The 22,626-nt window shown below is 41.9% G+C and overlaps 2 protein-coding genes across 2 annotated transcripts in view; one reads left to right on the forward strand and one right to left on the reverse strand.

Moving 5' to 3' along the window:
- The window catches only part of LOC131921550 (microtubule-associated serine/threonine-protein kinase 4-like), a 199,347-nt gene that overhangs the window by 17,484 nt on the left and 159,237 nt on the right, over positions 1-22,626 (forward strand). The window lies entirely within an intron of this gene.
- On the reverse strand, positions 13,986-14,120 carry LOC131921974 (thymosin beta-10-like). The gene has a single exon (XM_059276719.1). It carries the CDS (start codon positions 14,118-14,120, stop codon positions 13,986-13,988), a length of 135 nt encoding a protein of 44 aa, XP_059132702.1.

Genomic DNA, 22,626 nt, shown 5'->3' on the forward strand with positions numbered 1-22,626 from the left:
GTTTACTGTGTGGGGGTCACATGTGACCTGGTGACTGCTGTGCCCATGGTTGAAAGTTGGGTTCTAGAGATGCCTAGATGACTTGGAATCTGGTCTGGCTCCCCTGTGTGGTTTTTATTACTAATTAAATTATTGAAATCTAGACATTGGAGAGAGTGCCCAGAGCTCGATGTGTCTTATCTGAAAGGTCAGCTGTTTGCTCCCCCTTTGCCTACCCTGGCACAGGAGCAGCTCCTCACATTGGGCATAACCGTGGACACTTGGATCCGCTAACACTTGTATCAGTGGGTTGTGATGTCTACTCCCCTGTCTACACTGGGCTGCGAGAGAGCAGAGCCCTCTTATTCATCTTCATAGACACACCAGTGACCTCTCACTGTGCCACACATCTCTGTTGAGAGTATACTTTGTAGGTCAAGGGACATAGCAGTCCGAAAGGAGCACCAGCCACCAAAAGACCAATAGGAGACTATCAGGACAGTGTCCCCTCATTGGGCCTTGTGGAATGTGAATAGGTGTGGAGCACAAGTTTTTTCACAGTTTAGTCAATGTCTCCAGGTCAACATGAGCAACTCAGAGTCAGATACGAAAGAGAGATAATTTTATACCTCCAGAGGTCTGGAATTATGGTTGCCCAATGGTCACTCATTAGAGATAACTTCCTGGAATTGGATCAGCTGAATTGGGCTCTTCTCACTATAGTCTGGGGATGGGGGCAAACAGATGTCTGAAGGATTTGGTAGAGAGGATGAAAGCCACACGATGGCCCCCATCATGATGGAAGTGAGATGTTTCTTCTCTGTATTCTAGAAAGCCCACTGAATCAGGGTTTTACCTTCTTAAGCTCTCAGTGAACTCTGTGTGCAGGGGAAGTTCTACAGAGGGCATGGACACTGGGCACTCAAACCTCTGAACAGATAGGCATTTCAACATGTTTGCAAAATCCTGGGCAAGAAGATGGACTCTGTCTTGAATACATAGTTAAGAACTGCCCTCTCTTCCCCCAGACTAATTAATTTCCCTGACAGCAGTGCTTGCTGGCAGCGCCTTTCCACAACTGGTTGCTGAATTGCAGTGCTCAATAATCTGTGTAATAACATACTATAAAAACATATAGAGCCAGGAGAAAAAAAAAAGTTCTTTTACCAAAGTGGCTGAGCTTTTGGAAATGCTCACTCACATATGGATGGAAAGGAGGACCTTAAATCTGTCAGCAAAGGACTGGAGAGGTGCCTCAGCAGCTCAAAGTGATTGCCTCACAGATCTGGGAAAGCCTGACCCACAGGGAACGGTGGCTCTCAGCTCGGCTCTTCCTGCTTCTCCCTGGGAGCTTGTTCACACGCCTGCCTCAGTCTGTCCCTTCCCACAGTGTGCCCGGAAGGAGCCTCCCTGTGACGCAGACGCAATAAGGTCAATGGCCATTCATGGACCCAAACTCCAAGGCAAACTAATAAAGACAGGTTTAGAACACAATAAGCCAAACATGTAGCTTGTGTTTTTGGCAGTGAGAGTTGGACAGGTGCTGGGGAGTGGCTCTGGGCCCTTTGGCTACATTGATGTTGCCCATGGCCTTGGGTGGTGTCAGGATTTGATGCTGTGTGTCTGCACATATTCAAGGCATGCTGGAGTTGTTTGCAGGGCCAGGTTGTGGACAGAGCAGACTTGCTCTCTGTTGTGTGGAGGGAGATGTTCACCACCCAGTGCCATGGACTAGGGCCTGAGAGGCGCAGGTGCTGTGCTAGGTGCTGATGTACATCAATCATTTTCTTCCACATAGGAGGTATGTATGAGGATGGGGTTGTTCTGCTTCACCGATGAGGACTTGGGAGCTTTCAGAGAACTCAAGGCATTGTTACTGCATCTTTTGGTTGGAGAGGGGATGGGCTTTGAACTTGAGTGTTTGACTCTCCAACATTTGACTTGGTTTCCTGGTTACCCTTACCTTCAGCAAAAGACACTTCCCTAAGTACAACCACAGATTCTGGCTCCGTGGCTCTGCTTACGTTGTTTTTCATGTTTCTGTATGTTGTAGTACACACTAAGTTCTCTTGCGTGTGAAAGCATACTTTATACTCTCACTCCAACCTAACTTTTAGAGGAGTAAGCCCATCTCATCATAGAATGAAGCACCTTTCCTGTGGTGACAGGTGACCGACACACTGCTTTAAAAGGTCACCGATTGACGGGATGCCGTTTTTGGATGTCTACCCTGATCATTTGTGAGTGAATTGTCAGAAGGCGAGATGACTATCAAGGAGTATCATTTTCATCAGGAATACAGTGTTTTTTATTTCCTTGAGCATCCTAAGAATTCCAAGTTCACATTTTGTAAAAGGAGGATTTTGTTACTCAGGTTTAATTTCGCTGAACCCGTGGTTGTTTGTTGATGTGAGGAGAGAAAAAAACCAGAAACCTGTCAAGGTGTCCTTGTCTAAACCAGCAGAAGGGGACCTTATGCCGGGCACAAATGCAATGTTCTTTTCAGAGCTAGCTCTCATTCCGGCCTGTCACCCCAGGGCAGGGGGTGTACCCCTTGTGGAGGATGATAGGGGAATGAAAACTAAGCAAGAAGCTTGCTGTTGAGGAGACAGTCGCTCCCACAATTCTTTGCATATTGTTAGCATGTTGATTTGCAGAAGGTCTGAGGTTTATCATCTACAGTTTAGTATCTGGGCTTGATAGGCTTCCCACTCCCAAGCCTCTCAGTCCTAAACACAACAAAGAGCAGATAGGCATTGGATTACACCTGTGCCAGCCAGGAGGCAGGGCCATGGTGAGTACCAGCCCCAGGGTGTATGTTCCATTTGCTGGAAGCTGTCAGGTCTTATCAGCCTTTTGTTAGGGCATGTGGGGTTTTTTTTCCCTCCTTGAAAACTCATAAAAATTCATGTTGTGGTATTAATGCCTGCAGGGTCCTGTAGAATTCTGCCGGTTGCTTCTGCTCTTCCCTTGTCATGGATACATTGTCTTCAGACATGTGGGCACAGATGTGTGCTTGTGACTCTCTACTGGAGGCTCATGTATCTGCCTAAGTGAGTTTGCCAAGAGGAATGAAATAAACTAATTTTCCTCCCAGTGGTTCAGTGTAACCAAGATATTCCTGTGCATATTTTCAGAAGGCTTCAATCTGGGGGAATATTTTATATTTCAATAAACTTGTGCATGGGTTCCTAGGTGACTACTTTGCATACCTGTTTATTACCACAGCGATAGCCTGCTTATCTGTATATTTTGAAAGAAAACATCTAGTGGATCTGTTTGCTGCGCTGTGTGTATGTGTGGGCACACATGTATGTGTGAGTGCAATTGTATGTGTGGGTGTGTCTGTAGAGGCCTGGGATGTCATCTCATCCACCTGTTAGAGACATGGTCCCTCAGTGGCCTAGCAGTCACAAATTATGAGAGACTGTTTTGCCAGTGAGCCCCTAGTATTCTCCCATCTCTGCTCCCCCAAGACTGTGGTTACAAGTCTGTGCTACCACATCTGGCTGTCTACCTAGGTGCTAGGGATTGAACTTGGGCCCACATGCATTCACTGAAAACATTTTAATGACTGAACTGTCTCCTAGATTCGTTAGTTTAAAAAAAAACCAAAGAGCTGTAGGGATGTCGCTCTTTGTGTTGTTAGAGACAACAAATTTATGGACTCTTTATGTGTTGTGTATGCCGTGTTTGTATATTTTATATGTATATGTGTAGTATGTGGGTGTACATGTCTTTGTGTACATGAGTGTAGAGGACAGAGGTTAATGTCAGGTATCTTTCTAGGTCTCTGTCCACCTTATATTTTGCGACAAGGTTTGTCCTTGAACCTGGCAATCAGTGATTGGTGAGACTGACAACTGACCAGCAAACTCTGGGGGATCCACATGTCTCTCTCTCGCTCACCAAATTCAGGGGTTCCAGACACCTGTAGCCAGGCTAGGTTTGTTTATATGTATACTGCTTATGTCCTTATCTGAACTCAGACAGCCAGCACTTTATGTGATGGAGCCATTTTCCCAGGCCCCCGGTTTGTAAATCTACCCCTATAACATATGTTCTTATGCCTTTTAAAAATAGAAATAAAAGGTATGAGGTCAGTATGAGGTCAGGCAACTGTGTTACAGAAGAATTTCAGGACTTTCAAGGTGTTGACTTGAGTGAAAGATTTAAGGTGTTTTTTTTTTTTCTTTCTTTCTGATAAACTGAACACAGGAGTACTATTTAAAAATGATTGTGATCCAGTAATTATAGTACAGTGTTATTAAAATGTTCCGTAGGACAAATCGTGTCCCATTATGCTTAGCCATGTAAGATTAGACCTCAGGCATTGGGCCCGCGCCCCCCCCCCCCCCCCGCTTTGGCCCTTTGCAGCATTTTTTATAGTAAAGCCATTACACCGTGTTGAGGTGCGTCTTTGTGAGCCAGGGAAATACATGGAACTCTGCAATGCTAGCTGCTGAGCCTCCACATTGAAACCATTTGGAATCGTGCCTGCAAATTAATACATCATAAAAGCTCAGTACAGTGATGAATTCTGAACAAAGTTCTGTAGTGTTTGCCTCTTATTATGAATGGGGAAGTTATGGCTGTGTGAAATTGGTGCGAGCCGATCGCCTGTAACACAGGGTGTTGTGGCAGCCAACCTTAACTGATGGCCTTGAGTGAAACAACTCCCATGGAGCATTTCTGATGGAGGAGACTTGGGCTCCATGGGCACTAGCCTCCTGGATGGAGTACTAATTGTCTGTGACTTGTATCTTTACATTCCTGTGAATTTCTATAGGGAATATTGGCTGGAAGTTGTTCTCTGGTCTCCTATCCCTGCCTTCTGTCTGCCCCCATCTTTTCCATCCTTGTATCCAGGCAGTTCCGTTTTTCACACTTCCTGATTTTTTTTTTTTTTCAGGTCTCACAGAAGTGATAACTCATTTTGTTAGAATGGTGGCGATTTTAAAAGTGGAGGATTATGACTTCAGTTGGGGCTTAATCAGCTTGAGCAGGTGCATTCTAAGTAAGAGAGATACTGTTTTAATGCAGATGTCTCCCCTAATTCAGAGCAGGAGAGACATGGATGGGAGATGGCACTGCAGTTAGGTTAGAATTGTCTCTAAATAGATTGTTTTTCCCCCCACCTTGAATTCTCTGGTACTGCCTACAGTGCCCCGTTAATAAAATCGGAGAGATGTACAGGAGGAGCTGAGGGTGACTGTCTTAATTTTGTGCTCCGAGAGTTCAGGAATGCTTAAGGAAAATGAGATCAGGTGTACACAGAACTTTGAGGGGTGGAATTCGGTCTGGGGGATCTCAAGTGATAGGGGATGGTTATGCAATTCTAAGGCAATTTCACTTAAATGGCATTCATCTCCACATAGTGGCTTCATGGTGAGGTTCTGGAGTTGTACTTTGGCTTTGAAATACTCTAGTATATGAGAAAAAGAGAAAAGATGGCCAAGTGTTATGTCCAGAAAACCAGGGCCTTTTTAAGGTATGTAACATCTTTCTGCAGATATAACTCCATTTTGCATTTTGGATAATTTCCCTAGTGAGAGCAACACAGTAAATAACCTGACCAGAAAGACGTCGGCCATATAGTAGGTAGTTATGCAGCAATTACTGTTTATACTTATTTTTTCCCTTACTTTTTATAGTTTGAGCATTTTTTTTATATGTTTCATGATAAAAGTTAATGCAAGGTCAATAGCCCATGTGTTCTAATTCATTATTCATTTATTTCTCCACTGATCAATTTTTTAAGTACCTATTATGCACAAGGCACTGAGGATAATGGTAGAAAAAAACAAAGAAAAAAACAACAACAACAAAAAGAAAAAAACAAGAAAAAGAACAACAAAAAAAACCCAAGATGCTCAGATTATGATCTCCAGGGAGCATACATGCAGAAATTCTCATCTAAACACCGTCAAACTGGATTTACAGCACATCAAAAGGATTATGTAATATGGCCAACTTGGGTTTATCCCTGGAATGAAAAGATGAGACCACACATGTAAATCAATCAATTTATATACCCCATGAACAGAATAGACAAAATGGCATGTTTATTTCAACAGACAGAGAGAAAACATTCAAAAAATATTCAGCATTCTTCATGAATAAAAGTCAACAAAGTAAGTATAGAAGGTACTTGCTTCAAATCTGTAAAGACCATATATGAAAAAACCAAAAAACTAACATCATATTTACTGGGATTAACGTTAAAAAAAAAAAGAACTGAGATGTTGTCTTCTTAAACTGCGGAATAAGGCAAGGATACTCCCTCTCATAGTTTTATTAAGCAGAGCAATCAAGCAAGAAAGAAAAGAAAAAAAAAAGAAGCAAAATTTTCATTACTTGCTGATACCATGTTATGATCATGTGGAAAGTCCTAAAGACGATACAAAAACTATTGTAACCCTACTGATGTTATTTTTTAAGAGAGTCCACTGTTTTTTGTATGTTAATATTGGTGTTTATACATCACCAACAAACAGTATGAAAGGAAAGTTAAGAAATTGAGTTGTATTAGCAACAAAAAGAATGAACACTTAGGAATTTAAGAGGTAAAGATGTACACATTAAACATTCATAAGATATGGGAGGAAATGTACAATGCCAGGAAAAGATGTCTCAGGTTCCTGGATTACACAGTAATCCCAACTCTCAGGAAGCAGAGGCAAGAGGATCTCTGTGAGTCTGAGGCCAGTCTGGACGATAAAGTGAGTTCTAGGACAGCCAAGGCTCCATGGAGAAACCGTGTCTCAAAAACAAAACAAACAAAACAAAACAAGCTGGATTAAAAATATGTAAGATTGGAAACTCTGAGACCTATTGGAAAGCCATTATTGAAATCTTAAAAAGAGACAGAGATGGTAATGGCTTGGAAAATGACAGGATGAATATCGTTAAAATGTCCACACTGCTCAAAGCAAACTGAATTCTGTTGCCATACTATTTAGTTCTTATCAAAGTAATGTTTTCTTTACATAAATACAAAAATCCTAAAATTCAGATTGAACCACAAAAGGCCCCAAATAGCCAAAGCATTTGGTCCACGCTGGAGCCCTCATGCTTTCTGACTTTAAATTACCTTATCGTTACAACTGTTTGGTAATGCCATAAAGCATTCAGACTGGTCTGTCAGAATAGAGGACCTGGAATAAATCTCTACATTTGTCATGAGCTCATCCTGGACATAGGTTCTGAGAACATGAAAGGAAAGAGAAGTCTCTAGCAAATGGTGCTTGGAATGCCATCTATGTGCAAAACAATGTAATCGGTCCAGGTTTGGTTGACTTTGTGGGAGGTATGTGACAGGTGTCCAGAGTCTTAAATGTGAGACTCAAAATGGTAAAACTCCAGAAGAAAATATAAGGAAAAGCTTCTCAACTGTAGTCACATGTGTTTTGAAAATGACACCAGAACCACAGGCAGGAAAAAGCAGAGAGATAGTCAAGGGAGATTATATCGGACTAAATATTTCCTGTGCAGTTGAGGAAACATGAAAATGAAAGTCATTGGGGTTTATTGTACAAGCATGGCAACCAGAACACCCCCTGCACACAGAAACCATACCACGAATCTTTGTATTTTCTCCAATAATTCTGGACTCTCAGAGTACACAGTGACATTTGGTCTTACTGTGGCTTCTGTTCATGGGTGTATAGTTGGTTTTTACGTCCTTTATGAAACCACATCCCGTAATACTTGATTGATTGTGACAAGTGGGAAGGATCCAGACTATAGAATGACCTGGCTTTTTAGTTTCCACTTTACCCTTTAAAGCATCTGTGTTTTTGTGTTTAAGTCAGCAAAAATACGTTTACAACAAGTGCTCCATTTATAAATATAGTGTTGTCATAGGAACACTGTTAGGTACTAGCCTGTTACCCTCAAGGCAGGATTATAACCTTTCTAAAAGACAGTATAGCCAGTGAGAATACTGGTGAATATCTGATGAGATTAACACCCAAGGATTAATACAATTTATACCAGAAATACAAATGACCCAGTTTTACAAAGGGCAAAGGATCTGAAAAGACCCTGTGAAAGAAATCCAAACAGTTAACAAGTAGACAAGAAGCTGTCCAGTATCGCCAGTCATCAGGCAAAATCAAATGAAATTCCTGAAACAATGAAAGATAATAGGTGTGGGCAAAGATGTGGAGAAAGGGAACGTCATATGTTACTAATGGGAATAGAAGTCAGTGCACCCATGGTGGAAAAAAGAGCATCGTTGCTAAAAAAAAAAATTACAAGAAGACCTATCCTATGATCAATAATCCTGCTTCTGGAAGGTGTGTGTGTGTGTGTGTGTGTGTGTGCGCGCGCGCTCATCCACAAACCCACAGACACATACAAATATATACATCTATATACAAAGGAAGCAAAATTAGAATGTTGAAGAGATAACTGCCTCCCATGTTCATTGTGTAACAACATCATACACATGGGCTAAGATATGGAAACAATCTAAATGTTGTTCAGCAGGTGATTGGGTAGAGAGAGTGTGTATGTGGATAATGGGATACTGTTTTCAGGATTAACCAAGGAAGTCCTATTGTAACAACAGCTAGAGCTGGAGGACAGTTTGCTCAGTCAGTGAAATGAGGCACAGAAACACTGTCATCTCATGGGTATGTGGAATCCAAAATAGAGTTTGATTACCAGGGTTTTGGGGAGAGGGATGTTGGTTAAAGGGTCTAAATTGTGACTTCTGCATGATGGCTAAGTTCTGAAGATTTGACAACAGCTTGCTGAGAATTTACAGTACTGTATTGTATACTTGAAATCTGCTAATTTAGGTCTTCAATCTCTCATCACACACAAATGATAACACTATGCAGGTGATAATGATAGACATATTGATTGGCTAAACTTGATAATCATTTTACAGTGTGTGTATGTATGTATATAAATTCCAAGCGGTACAGCTCATAAATATATATAATATTTAGGTTGTCTGTGATATTTAGGTTGAGATTAGTGTGTCAGAATGTTCAAAAACAGTTCTATGTACTTGTTTGAAGAGGGCCCACACTTGGTTCTGAATTTCAGAGCATTTGAATAGCCTGGGCAGTTTTTTTTTTAGTGCTACAACACAGTACCTACTGTAAAGAGGAAGGCATTTTTTGGGGGGGTGGGGGAGGGATTCATAGTTAGAGATTTCAGTCCAAGGTCTGTTGGCTCTATTGCTTCTTGGGTTCATGGTTTGGCAGAACATCATGACAGGAAGCAGGTGGTGGGAGCACAGCAGTTCACCTATTGGCGGGCAGGAGGCGGAGACAGACAGGATGCTTGAGCCAGCTGCTTCCTCCTCCAACCTTTATCGCACCTGGGCCTACAGCCTACAGAATCATGCTGCACACACACAGGATATAATTATTCCTTCGTTCATCCTCTCTGGAAGCATCCTCATAGACACAGCCAGAGGTGTGCTGGACCAATCTCCCAGTTACTTCTCAATCCCATCCAGTTGACAAGATGAGTCATCACAGTAGCCAGAGAAGAAAATAGGATTTTTATATGATTCAGTGTTTTGAAGGCAAAGTGAAGCAATTGCTTGGGAGAAGCTTTTCTTGTTACTGAGGACTGAGAGATTTTTCCACACTGACCAATGGGAATGTTGAGTATTAACATAGAAATGTCCTAATTGCTTTGAGATTCCCTCTCCTCCCAGTCAGAATGGCTATCATCAGAATAGCAATGACAAGAAATGCAGGTGAGGACATAGAGAAGGAAGAGCCCTTACTCACTGCTGGTGGGAATGTAAACTTGGGCGGCCATTGTTGGAGTCAGTGTGACGGTTCCTCAAAAAAATAAAAATAGCCAGACGGTGGTGGTGGTGGCACAGGCCTTTAATCTCAGCACTAGGGAGGCAGAGACAGGCAGATCTCTGTGAGTTCGAGGATAGCCAGGGCAACACAGAAAAATCCTATCTTGAAAAGCCAAAAAAAAAAAAAAAAAAAAAATAACCCACCAAAAAAAACCTAAAACAAAAGCCCAAAGAAAACAAAACAAAAAACAACTTTCAAGAAGCAAGGATGGAGTAGTGGACTTTAGGATGGGGTGGAGGCTTCGACACTCATTTAAAACTTACTAGGCTTCACCTCTAATGATGAGAAAGGACCACATCAGAGTCATAGTGTTCAGCCCTGGTTACATATTAAAGTCATTTAAGAATTTTAGGAAAAACAAAACATCACTGCCACCATTACCAAAAATAGGGCCTAACTCCAGACTAAATAAATGTGACGTGACTTCTGTGTGGCTTTGCACTCCTTGGAGACATGGATTTCAACAGGGTTGGGAACGGCTGCTCAAGAATGTTGCAAAAAAAAAAAAGCCACCAGGATGCAGGGAGACCAAACTCAATCCATAGTTCTGCCTGTAAAGGGTTGCAAAGTCCTTCAAACTCGATCACTTGTGCTGTCCAGCAGCATCCTGGGAAGTCTGCGTCTTGGCTTCAGAGTGCTTAGAGACAGAGAAGCCATGGAGGAAAACAGATGGGGAAAGCTGTGATGGGCATCTTATTGTGGGGAGTGGCATCTCCACTGAAGTTGGTCCCTGCTCTCTCTTTCAAGCTTTGTTGTAACCATCAGCCTAAACAAAGTCAGGGCAACTCCATAAAGCGATAAAACAAGTTGACAAGCTCTTTAGAGCACGCATTGAAAAACTTCATGTATTAATTATGGCATTGTCTCCAAAGGTTCTTTAAGATTCTGGCTGGAATGTCTTCACTGGTTTTGGTAATCACAGTGTGTGTGGTTAAACTTGGACTATCTGGAGCTATTTGAGGAAAGATTATCTTAGTACCAGTTTTCTCATAAGCCAGGGGCTTATACCGGTAGAGAATATCAGAACTTTAAAGTATTTACGTGTTGTTTCTCAGTCTGTGCTGCCATACGGGTTTCTGAGTAATTGAGCTGGTTCGTACTAGTGCTCTGCTGGCACCAGAGAAGCTGGTCGCCTGGCCCTTCAGATGCTGCACTTGGGAGCATTATGCACGGATGCTCTGTCCCATGGCTGTCCTCTGACTTGGATGCCTTCAATCTTGTAGCTTTAAAAATAGCTTTCCCATGGTAGTTTATTCTTTTTTAAAAATTTTGAATTTTTTTTTGTTTCAATCTGTCAATGGAATTAAAAAGTAGGTAATCAAATCAGTTGGATTATGGGTCTAATAGTAAACATGTTCTCGCTAAACTTTAAGTCTTAGGAATGATGTCAGTGAATTGCAGTAAATGGACTTGATAATTTCATGTATGTTCTGGAAAGGTGGGCTGGGTGGAGATTTCTAAACTGAGGTCAGGAACTGTATGTGAAGCTGTGATGCAGGGCCTTACGTAAAAAGCAGCCTGGGATTTGGAGTTTTCATGTAGAGTATGTCCACTTTATCTCTCAACTTGAATATTACATTTTACTTACTAAGTTTACCTGAGGTAATATAAGACACCTATGTAAAAGAGAGGAATCCCATTAGGTTCATTGTGGCAATGAGCTGTGGTGGGAAGGGGGCGATTTATTTAGGACCTTTTGTGTGGGTAGGGGCTTTGTCTTGTAACACACCTACAAATTATGTAAATTTGAATGCAAAGCCATTATTGACCTTTGGACATTGTGGAGCTAATAACAGAAGTTTGCTCCTATGTAACTTGACAATAGCAAGATCTGTATTTTGCGTAACTTAATGCTTGGGCCCTTTGTTTAATTATCGTAGTGAGATTCTATTTAATCCTTCATATAACCCCATGAGGAAAGGGTTTTACCTCCCTAGTTTACAGATAAGCAAACTCAACCAAGAGCATTTAAGTAGTTTGGCAAGGGCTGTTTAGCTAACCAGGGCAGATCCGGGTTTGAACTACCTGCAGGAAGTAAGACTTGAGACCCTCAATTCTCACAGGCTGTGTGTGCTCTGTTGTCTAGAGGGATGTTCCAGAGGCTTTACTGGCTACTGGCTTCTGGGTGGTCATTATCAACAAAGGCTTACTAAACCTTTCCATTTGTAAAATGTTCTTCTTTGGATTATTTTCCTGTCAAAATATCCATAAGAAGAATGTGGGCATCATGGGTTGTAATTGCTTAGAATTTTCAGTTTAAAGTCCTAACCGCCAGTATCCTAGCGTGTAACCTTATTTGGAGTGAGACATTGCTGATAGAATTAAGATGTGCTCGTGCTGGTGTAGGGCACGACTCTGATCTGAGGGGCAAGTGTCTCTGCAAGAAGCAGAGAGTTGAATGCACACAGCCCACGTGACTTCCTACTGCCAGACGAGGGCTCTGAAGCTGCTGGTACCTTGTTGTGTCAGCTCTCAGATGCCTGGAGAATGCTCTCATAAGCAGAATCCTAGGTCAAAGAGTCGGAAAGACATCACTGTTGTGTTATTCAGCGTTAATCAGGAACTGAGGTTAGCTAGAGGATTCTTCCTGTGGCTTTTGCAAAGGCTCAGGAGCCTTACCTCTTTACATTGCACCGAAGCTCAGGCTGAGGAGCAGCACTCAGAGTTCATATGTTCCCGCAGAGCAGCATGGCTCAGCCACCCAGAGCACTGCAGGGTCCATTCTTTCCCTTCCTAATTATGGTCTGTAGTCCCTGCTGCTCTCCAGAGGTAGAGGGGAGGACTGGCTCACATATCATTAGCCCAGGACAAGAGTCCAAATCAGAGTGTGGCTTCCGCCAAATGTCTTGCTGTGGTGCTTTGAAATGCTAAAACCAAACGGTCAGCAAGGACTCTATTTGGAATTGGAATTCGGGGGAGAGAGTTTGGTTGAGAGGTCATGGTAACTTGGCATTAAGGCCACCTTTTGGGGCCAGCCTAGAGGGTCACTTTCAAGCAGTTGAGTGAGCTGAGTGGCTAGATTTGGGAGCCACAGAGACTCTGAAGTGGGGGAAATCTATGTGGGCTCTTGAGTGTGCGGGAGAAACCACAGAGCTGATGCCATGATTCTTACAGCGTACTGTTTGTGGTTTGAATTCCTCCCAGAGCCCACTTGTCCTTCCTGTGTTTGGACATAGAGATGCCTCTATTTATGAGTTGCTCCCCATGGAGGCTTATGTGGTTACAGTTCTCCTATCCAAATGAACTCAAATGGGAGGGACATGCTGTGTGGAACCTTGCCTGAATGACAAGTACAGATGTCTCTCCAAAATCGTGAAAGCTTGTTTCACATGCTCAGTCTCCACAAGCTGTACCTGAACCACATCATATGAGACCATTTAGAACGTTACCCGTGGGCTTGGTTTTGTTGCTTGTGCCACCAGTATCCAAGAATCCCATTCTTTTGGCACACGCGTGTGCGCGCACACACACACACACACACACAGAGCCAAGCTGATTTTCAAAAAAAAAAAAGATTCTACCAGTCCATTCTAGAAAAGTTTGACAGTGAACTCTATTATGGTAACTTACCAGCAATGTGTTAGGGCCACTTTTAAAAGCTGTTGACAGTTTTAAGGGTAGCATGGAGTTCATTTTCACCATATATATATACTTATTTATTTTAGTACAGGCACTTCCTCTTCCTTTCTGTTTAGTTACCAGTAATTTGTATTAATTTTTCTTTGTAGCCCACTAACCACTTCTTATTATTTTCTATTTATCTTCCCCAAATTGTGGGGTTGACATCGTACAGCTACAGAATCGTTCCCCCAGTGCTCTGATCTCATCTATCGAGAGGACATAGGACTCTTGTCTATCTCACATGACAGATTGTTCTAAGACGGTGTGACCTCTCCCACCCTAACTGTAGGCTAAGGGAGCTGCACATTGGGAAAGGGGGTGGGGCGAGGTAGAGATCTAACTAGCCTGGGGCATTTTATAAAAGCCTGGCCTGGGGAGCCCTGGGGTGCCTTTCACTCACTCTCCCAATGGACAAGTCATTTTTGAAGAAGTGGTGCCAACTTGGAACATCTTCAAAATGAAGATCCTCTGCACCCAATTCTCCCACCTCACCAGGTGGTCTCAGAGATGATGGGGTGGGGTGGAGAAATCCTCCAGTCTAGGCTTTTAGAGAATTTCACTTCTCTTTTCCTGCTCAGGGGAGTCTTTGGTCGGCATGGTGACCTTTTCCTGTGTCTGAGCTTTCTTCAGCTCAGCCATATGGAAGCTGGAGATTTCCTTCATGTCCAGCTTGTCTGCCATCTCACTGGACCTTTCCCTCCTGGTTAGAGTTTCTTTCGTTCACCTCTGGCTGTGTGTGACAGCTTGGAAGCCAGGGCTTGGCTCCTTCATTCGTAGAATTCAGGTACTCTTCTGAATTGTTTTCTAAGGCTGGTTGGTGGATTTTCCAAACAGGTTGCCTGCCTTGTGTTCATTTGTTTCTGGTAGATGCCCATCGTCTAGTTGTGTAGGTATCCTAAACCTGCAGGATTACTTCCGCCCCTGGCCACTGAGCTCTGACCCCTGCTCTTAACTCTGCTCAGGGTTGTTTTGGAGGATGATTTGGTGCCCAGAAGCTAGCAGCTCCTGGGGTGGTGCACACTGGAGGAAAACCCCTGTGAGACCCTAATTCACAGGAGGCTCATGTTACAGGGCCCCTCGGGTGAGCATGCTCCTGGGAGCCTCTGGCCTAGCTCAGTGAGGAAAGTCTGTTCTAGAGTTACTTGCTTTCTGTTACTAGCTCTTTGTTTCTTTATGAACCTTGTTTTCCATATAATGGATCTTGTTTCTTCCTCATGTTATCTACAATCATGCTTTAAAGCCCCATTTGTGGCTTAACTGTTGTGTATGGAACCTCAAACCATGTGATTGGCTTTTTGCTGCTGTTGTTTGATTTTTTTTTTTTGGTTCCATCGTTTTTTAAATTTTGAAAAATTCAGGTCGGTTTTCTCCCTGATTTTTTTTTTTTTTACTCACAAGGGGAAGAAGTGGTCACATCTTCGTGTGCTGCTGCTCTCTGTGACACTTGAGGGAAAGATAATCTCCATAGGCACTCAATGCCTGTGGAAGCAAAGCAGTGTTGACCTTCTCCATGACAAACCATGGTGGGTTTAGCACAGGAATGGGGCTTATGATCCAAGTATGTTATATATGTGTGTGAAGATGCCAGAGTGAAATCCATCATTTCATACGATTAATATATGCTAACAAAAATGAATGAAAACAAAACAAAACAAAAACCATGAAGCCCAAATTGCTTCTCCACTGGCCTAATCAGACTACAGAAGGAAAGTGTGTGTGTGTGGGGGGGGGGGGCAGGTTTCATGTCCCATCAGCCACAGTTTCTCAACCTAGATTTGTGAGCCGTTAGTGAGAAAACACTGGGCTTGTCTGCTTATACATAACACACAGGTTGTGGTGTCCTTTCAAACAAAAGGACACCACACGTGTGTGCATGGCACACACCACAGTCAAGTTGAGTCCTGAAGAGAAGGCCATGCTGCTTCTGCTTCCCTGAGGTGAGGAGCTGAGTAGGCCTATGGAAAGCACTCTTTGTCCTTGGGTTCTCTTCTGTTATTCTCCTTGTCCTAGAATATTCTGAACATGGAAATTATAGCTTTTTATATATTATAAAAAGTACATTATTAATATTCCAGATGATTAAAACACACCCCTGACCAAGAGGTAACACCGCTGTTAGCACGTTGGCTACCTACTTTATGTGCATACATGTACCTTTTATAAAGCCAAGATATTCATGAAAGGCATATGATTTTGTAATCTAGTTTTTTTTCTCACTTTAGATATAAGTGTTTTTCCATATGAGAGAAAACCAGACTGTTAAAAAGTGATTTCATGTTGTATAGATACATCAAAATTTCATTTCCTATTGGACATAAGATGATTTCTGTTCACTCTTTCAGACTGCTGTTGTAGAGCACACTTTGATTTTACTTTCAAATCACTCTTTGCATACTTGTTGGAGTTTCCTCCTAGGGTAAATTCCTAGAAATCCAATTGATGGGACAAAGAATGGGTACCTCTGTAAGATGTAGGATCTGTATTTCCATATTGTCATCCAGAAAAGTAATGTCATACGTATTACTGCTTTTCTCATACTGTTAACTTAAATTCAGAGGTGTTATTTTTTTTAAACACGCTGTTAATCTGAAATATGGTTACGTGATAAATCAAAATACTTAACCATTTAATTGTGGTTAGAAATGAAATAGCCTATCATTTCCGTTGCATGACTGACTGAGTGGAAAAGTATGTTTGTGGCAGTTTGTCCTTCCCCAACTTGCTGTGTCTTTGCACATTTTTCTGCTGGGCAACCAGTCCTTCTCTCACTGACTGACAAGAGCTCCGTATATTTTTAGAATATTGATCCCTTCCTAGCAAACTTAGCCATATACTGTGGAAGAAAATTTTCATTTTATTGTAGCTTAAAAAGTTCTGTTTAGTTTTCTTTCTTATTTTCAAACATTGTATTTTGAAATACCACGTTAGTTATATTTCTTTGTTTTCTTTTGGTTTTGATGGTTTGTATCTCTCTCTCTCTCTCTCTCTCTCTCTCTCTCACACACACACACACACACACACACACACACACACACACACACACACACAGAGAGTTAGAAGTCGTTCAGTGTCCCCTGTTCTTAACTTTGCTGTAAGCTCAGGGGCTCCCCAGCTTCCCCAGGCTGTCATGATCCCTGGCAGTGTGGGTGTAGTGTGTTCCCAGGAAGAAGCTGTGGGGTTCTTCATTTCAGTGAAGGCAGAACAAGGTGACTGGCTGGAAGAAAAACCAAAGGCCAACATTAAAATTAGTGAAAAGGTGGCTTCCTTTTCTGCGTGGCCATACTCTGGTGAGTTGAAGCAAATCAAAGCTAGGGTTCTTCTCCCTGCCATGGGTCTCTTCTGCTGCTCCTGCCCCACTTTACCATTAGCATGTGGTACTAGGCAAAATTTGGAATACAGAACATAAACAAAGGTTCTGAAGGGAGCTAATTAGGACTGGCAGTGTGGCTCAGTGATGGAGTGTATGTCTAGCATGTGTGAGGTTCTTGGTTTGGATACCCAGCCCTGCAAAAACCAAAATGCTTGTTGTGGAATATTATTTTAAGATACGTTACATTTGTTTGTGCTATGGTACATTTGTTTAATGATGCGAAGATGTGTTGTATTCTTTTATGTTGCATTTGTTTAACTCTATGAAGCTGTGTTACTTTGCCTGTCTAAAACACCTGATTGGTCTAATAAAGAGCTGAATAACCAATAGCTAGGGAGGAGGAAGAATAGGTGGGGTTGGCAGGCAGAGAGAATAAATAGAAGGAGAAATCTGGGAAGAAAAGGTCAAAGAGGGAGAAAAAGAGAAGAGGTGGATTCCAGGGTCCAGCCACCCAGCTACACAGCAAGCCACAAGGTAAGAAGTGAAGAAAGGTATACAGACATAGAGAAGGGTAAAAGCCCAGAGGCATAAGGTAGACAGGATAATTTAAGTTAGGAAAAGCTGGCTAGAAATGTCAGGAAAAGCTGGCTAGAAATAAGCCAAGCTAAGGCCGGGCATTTATAAGTAAGAATAAGCCTCTGTGTGATTTATTTGGGAGCTGGGTGGCGGGACCCCCAAAAGAGTAAGGAGTAGAACAACCAACAACAAATACCCCCGACCCAAAAATAAGTCCCCAAAGAAACCGATTATATTGAAATACAGTTATCATCAAAATGCTGAAAATATACTAGAAATGTAAAGATCTAATGCCTCTCCTTTTCACATTCTTCCCAAGAAAAAAACTATCAAAGAAGAAATACTTTGAAACTCAGTTTGTGAAATTCAGTTATCAAAATATTAAAAAAAAATCTGTCTAGAAAAAGATCTGCCCTTAGATTAAAGCATTGGCTGACAAGATTTGCAGCAGCTCTAATAATAACTGTCGTTTCTGAGTTGTCTTTGGGACAGATGATGGTCTCAGATAGCTAAACTATAATGGGATGTGGAAGCATCAGGTTTGTGTTACTTGTCGCCTGCCCTTGGGAGTAGAGATGTTAGCCGTTAGGTCGCAGAGAACAAAGGTGTCATTGCTGTCCCAGCTCACGCCCCCTGAATTCACTCTTGCTGTTGCTTGGTCTTCCCTCTGCTAATTCATCTCTTTCTACTAGTAAATAGAATAGTCATGTGGCCTTCATTTAGGGACTGCAAAGTAAAATCAGGTCTTTGGATGGATATTTCTTTTCTTCTAGAGGAAATAAAAAGAGTCAGTTACCGTATAAACTGGAAAGAGAGTGCCAATGAATCTGGACAGTGGCTGGGATTGATATTTTGTGAGTAATTTTTGTGAGATTGATTACTAGTGAGTAACATACTGTGTCTGGTTTATTTTCCAGGAAGCAGGAGAGGACACAGGACCCTTTCTATAAAATAAGGTAGTATGGTAGATGGGTCATAACTACACGAAAGTCAAAATAATGGAGGTGAATTCAGTTAGCAGAGTCTTCGGGGAAAGATTCTTGGTGGAGGTGATGCTGATGCACAGACCTGAAAGGATGAGGGGCCGGGAGGGGTCAGGATGGGAGCAGAGTTCTGTAAAGCAGTCACAGATCAAGGCGAACTGTGTGAATTGAGGTTGGGAGACATAGAGTTGGGCACATTTGATGGCCGAGTGGCAGCCACTAAGAATTAGTGTAGAGAGCAGGGAATTCAGTGGCCTAATAAAAGAGCCAGAGAGGAAGCAGGAAAAAAAACTCTGCATATTGGCAAGGGTTGGGAATTCATTCAGTGTGCAAGAGGAAGGCTTTAAGCTTGAGAATGGTAGGATCCAATTAGTGCCTACAAGGACCACATAAAAGGATGCTGAGTGAGGAGTCAGGCAGAATGAGGTATGTGAGGAGACCATTGAAGCTGCCAGAGTGCCTGATAGGTGGTACAAGAGATGGAGATGAGAGGTCTGAAGGTAGGGGACAACCAGGACTTTCTGACAACAGTACTGCAGGATTGAGTAGAGGCAGAGGCCAAGAGCAACACTTAGGTTTTGTTTTGAGTAACAGTGACATTTACCAACATGGGGTGGAGGCAAAGAGGGAAGATTTGTATTATCATTTTACAGGTAAGGATTCTTTGACCATGTTAAGTTTGGGATGCCTATTAGACTCTCAAATATCAAAATTGTATATATCACTGGGTAGCTAAGTCAAGAGCTTGGAAAGTTTTGAAGTGGACATCCAATTGTGGCCACCCACATGAAGATAATTAGTAGTATAGTCATTGATAGGTTGCTTAGAAGCACCTCAAAACAAACAAAAAGAATTCAAATTGGACAAAATCAAAAGCAGATTAAAACAAATATACAAAATACTATCAAGGAAATGGAATAACCATGCAAATGGAGCTGTGTTCAGGGACTTTAAGCATAGTATTGTGAATTCCTAGGGACCCAAACTATTCCCTCTTATCCTCAAAGTTTCAAGCGATCTTAATAATAATATTTTAGTACTGGTAGTACCCTTGTTCTGAAACTGTGAACTTGAGGCAAAGAAAGTTAGTAACTATTTTTGGTGCCATTCTGAACTGGGACTTTTGGGATGCCTATGAAAAGGAATATAGACGTAACATTTAACATTGGTGAAGAACCCATGAGTCTTAAATTCCCGTCCGTAGTAGTAGGAATTCATGATTAAAAACCTACGTATTGAAGGTATACAACATGATTTGATATACTATGTGTCTGGAAAGATCAGTGCGGTGAAGCTGATCCACACAGCAGCCATCTCAAGTGCTCTTTGTCGTTAGACACGTGAAATCCACTCTCGGCAAAGTTCCGTTCCCAGTGCGAACTGCTGTCCTCCTCCTGTGCCTTCGCTCTCGATGTATTTATTGTCCATAGTTACAGGTTTGCATTCTTTGACCTACATCTTCCCATCAACTCTTCTTTCTTTTCCTGTGTACTTCTTTTTTTAGATTCCACACCTAAGAGAAATTATGCAGTTTTTGAAAAAAAAATTCTGTGCCTGTCTCATTTCACTTAGTATAATGTCTTCCCGTTTTAGTCATATTGTCAAAAATTGTCACAAAACAATCTTTTTAATTAATTTTTTTTTCAGATGGGATCTCCTGTAGTCTGTGCTGGCCTCAGTCTCACCGTGTAGCCAAGCATCATCTTAACTATGGGGATTATGGGTATGAAGCCATCACATCTGGCTCATGTGGTAATGGAGATTGAACACAGGTCTCCATCTGTCCTTGGCAAGTGCTCTACTTTCTGAGTCACATCTCCAGCCTAGGGTTTCCTATTTAAAGGCTTAATAGTATTACCTTGTTTCTGTCCTCGTTTTTCTTTATCCATACATATATAGAAATATAACATATAGTTACATAACAATTGTATATAAAATAATTATATTTATAAATTGTATATAATTTATAAATAAATAAAATATATGTTATGTAATACACACACACACACACACACACACACACACACACACACACACACACAGAGCCAACTTTGCCCTTTGGTTATTCAGTAGTAGTCTTTTAGGTTTCTTGGCCATGATGGGTAAACTGAGTGAACATGATGTGCACATATCTCTGTGGTTGGTTTGTTGGTTTGTTTGTTGTTTTCATGTCTTTTTTTTTTTTTTTTTTGGTTTTTCGAGACAGGGTTTCTCTGTGTAGCTTTGTGCCTTTCCTGGAACTCACTTGGTAGCCCAGGCTGGCCTCGAACTCACAGAGATCTGCCTGGCTCTGCCTCCCGAGTGCTGGGATTAAAGGCATGCGCCACCACCACCTGGCTTGTTTTCATGTCTTTACATATTCAGTACCTGGGTTTCTAGATTGGAGAGCAATTTCGTTGTCGATGTTTTGAGGAATCTCCACACTGTTTTCCATTGTAGCTGTACTAATTTACATTCCCGCCAGCAGTACACTGAGGTTCCCTTTTCTCTCCACACTCACTCACACTAGGTCCTTGTTGTTCTGATAAGAGGCATCTTGACAGATGGGAGATGATATCACGTAGGGGGTTGGATTTGCATGTCCCTGATGGCTAGAGACACTGAGCACCTTTCATGTGTTTTTGCTATTTGAATTTCTTCCATATATATACGATTTTCAAGACAGGGTCTCTGTGTGTAGCTTTGGCTGTCCTGGATCTTGCTCTGTAGACCAGACTGGCCTCGAACTCTCAGAGATCCACCTGCCTCTGCCTCCAGAGTGCTGGGATTAAAGGCGTGCGCCGCCGCCGCCGCCGCCGCCGCCGCCGCCGCCGCCGCCGCCGCCACCACCACCACCACCACCACCACACAGGTATTTTAAGTGTTGCTCATTTTTTTTTTTTTTGGTGTTGTTTGATGAGCTGCCCATATGTTTTACATAGTAGCCTTTATGAGATATAGAATGCAGTTTACTCATCATGTATTTTAAAGATATGTTTGTTTGCTCACCCACTATCAATGCCTGGAAATGCCAATCTAGTTTCAATGAGCATTTCTGTAGCCAGATTGGCTCTAATTACTACTTCCTACTAAAGGAATTAGGGCTGCTGGGAAGCACAGCGGACTCCAAGTCGGGGGTTGAAAATGGGAATCATGAATGAGAAACAACTTGTTAGCTCTGGAAAGCCAGGAGACGATCCCAGGCTACAAGGAGTCGTCAGAAGGACTCAGGAGTCTTCCACTGCTGTCCATGTGCAAGTTTGAGGGTCGATAAGAATAATCTCACCAAACTGAAATACGTCAAATGTATTTAAATCTGTGACTTCATAACGATATAAAAAGAACTATTAGTCAACCTTTGAAGGAGGAAATTAACTTGTTACTTTGAAAGTGATAAATAGGGGGATAAGGGAATCATTTATCCCGCCTTTCCAATTGGATTTGTCCCTCAATATGATGACATAATTGATCAGAAGTTTCTGTGTGCAGGACTGTTTAGCTAACAAATGAAGAACTGATGGATAGAATATTACAGTTTTATAAACGCTAATGAAATAATGGACCTTTAATAGTCACTAACGCCACACACAAACAACATGTAGGCATAATATGCCTATTAATGGAAATATACAACACCAACTGGGATCTGTTATGTTTGTTTTCTTTGACATTGTGTACATGTGTGTGCATGCATACATGCACTACTGTGTAAAGGTCAGAGGACAACTTGCTGGAGTCAGTTCTTCCCTTCCGTCATGTAGGTTCTGGAGAGCAAGCTCAAGCTGTCTGGTTTGGTGACAAGTGCCCTTACCCACTGAACCAGCTCACTGGCCTATTTTACAAATGAGAAAGATCCAGATGCTGTTCAAATCTTGGATCTAACCGCCATGTAGTCATGGAGGTTCTGTCAGCAATATCTGAACCAAGATAAGTAAATAAATGACAGGGAATAAGAACATGGAAGAGGAACCTCAGAATTTAAAAAAAAAAGACTTAGAAATATTCCCATCAGCTGTAGTGTGTAGACATTATTTTTGTCTTAGTCCAAGTAGACCAAAACTGTTTTGAAGCAATTGGGAATTCTGTGGTTGGATACTTGCTCTAAAGGAATTACTGTTCGAATTTTAGCTGTGATAATCATATTGCAGTTATGTTTGAAAAGACTTGTCATCTTGGAGAGACATATCCTGAAATTTATTGGTGTAGTGAAATGATGTCTGGGAAGGTGGGCAAGTGGGCGGGACAGAGAAGGAACAAGAATGTTAACAAATGATGAGCAGAAGCAGCTCTGCTTCTCTGCTTGTCTAGATGTGACATTTTTCACATCTTGTCAAATTAT

This window comes from Peromyscus eremicus, chromosome 11 (assembly GCF_949786415.1).
Source record: "Peromyscus eremicus chromosome 11, PerEre_H2_v1, whole genome shotgun sequence".
NCBI classification, from domain to species: Eukaryota; Metazoa; Chordata; class Mammalia; order Rodentia; family Cricetidae; genus Peromyscus; species Peromyscus eremicus.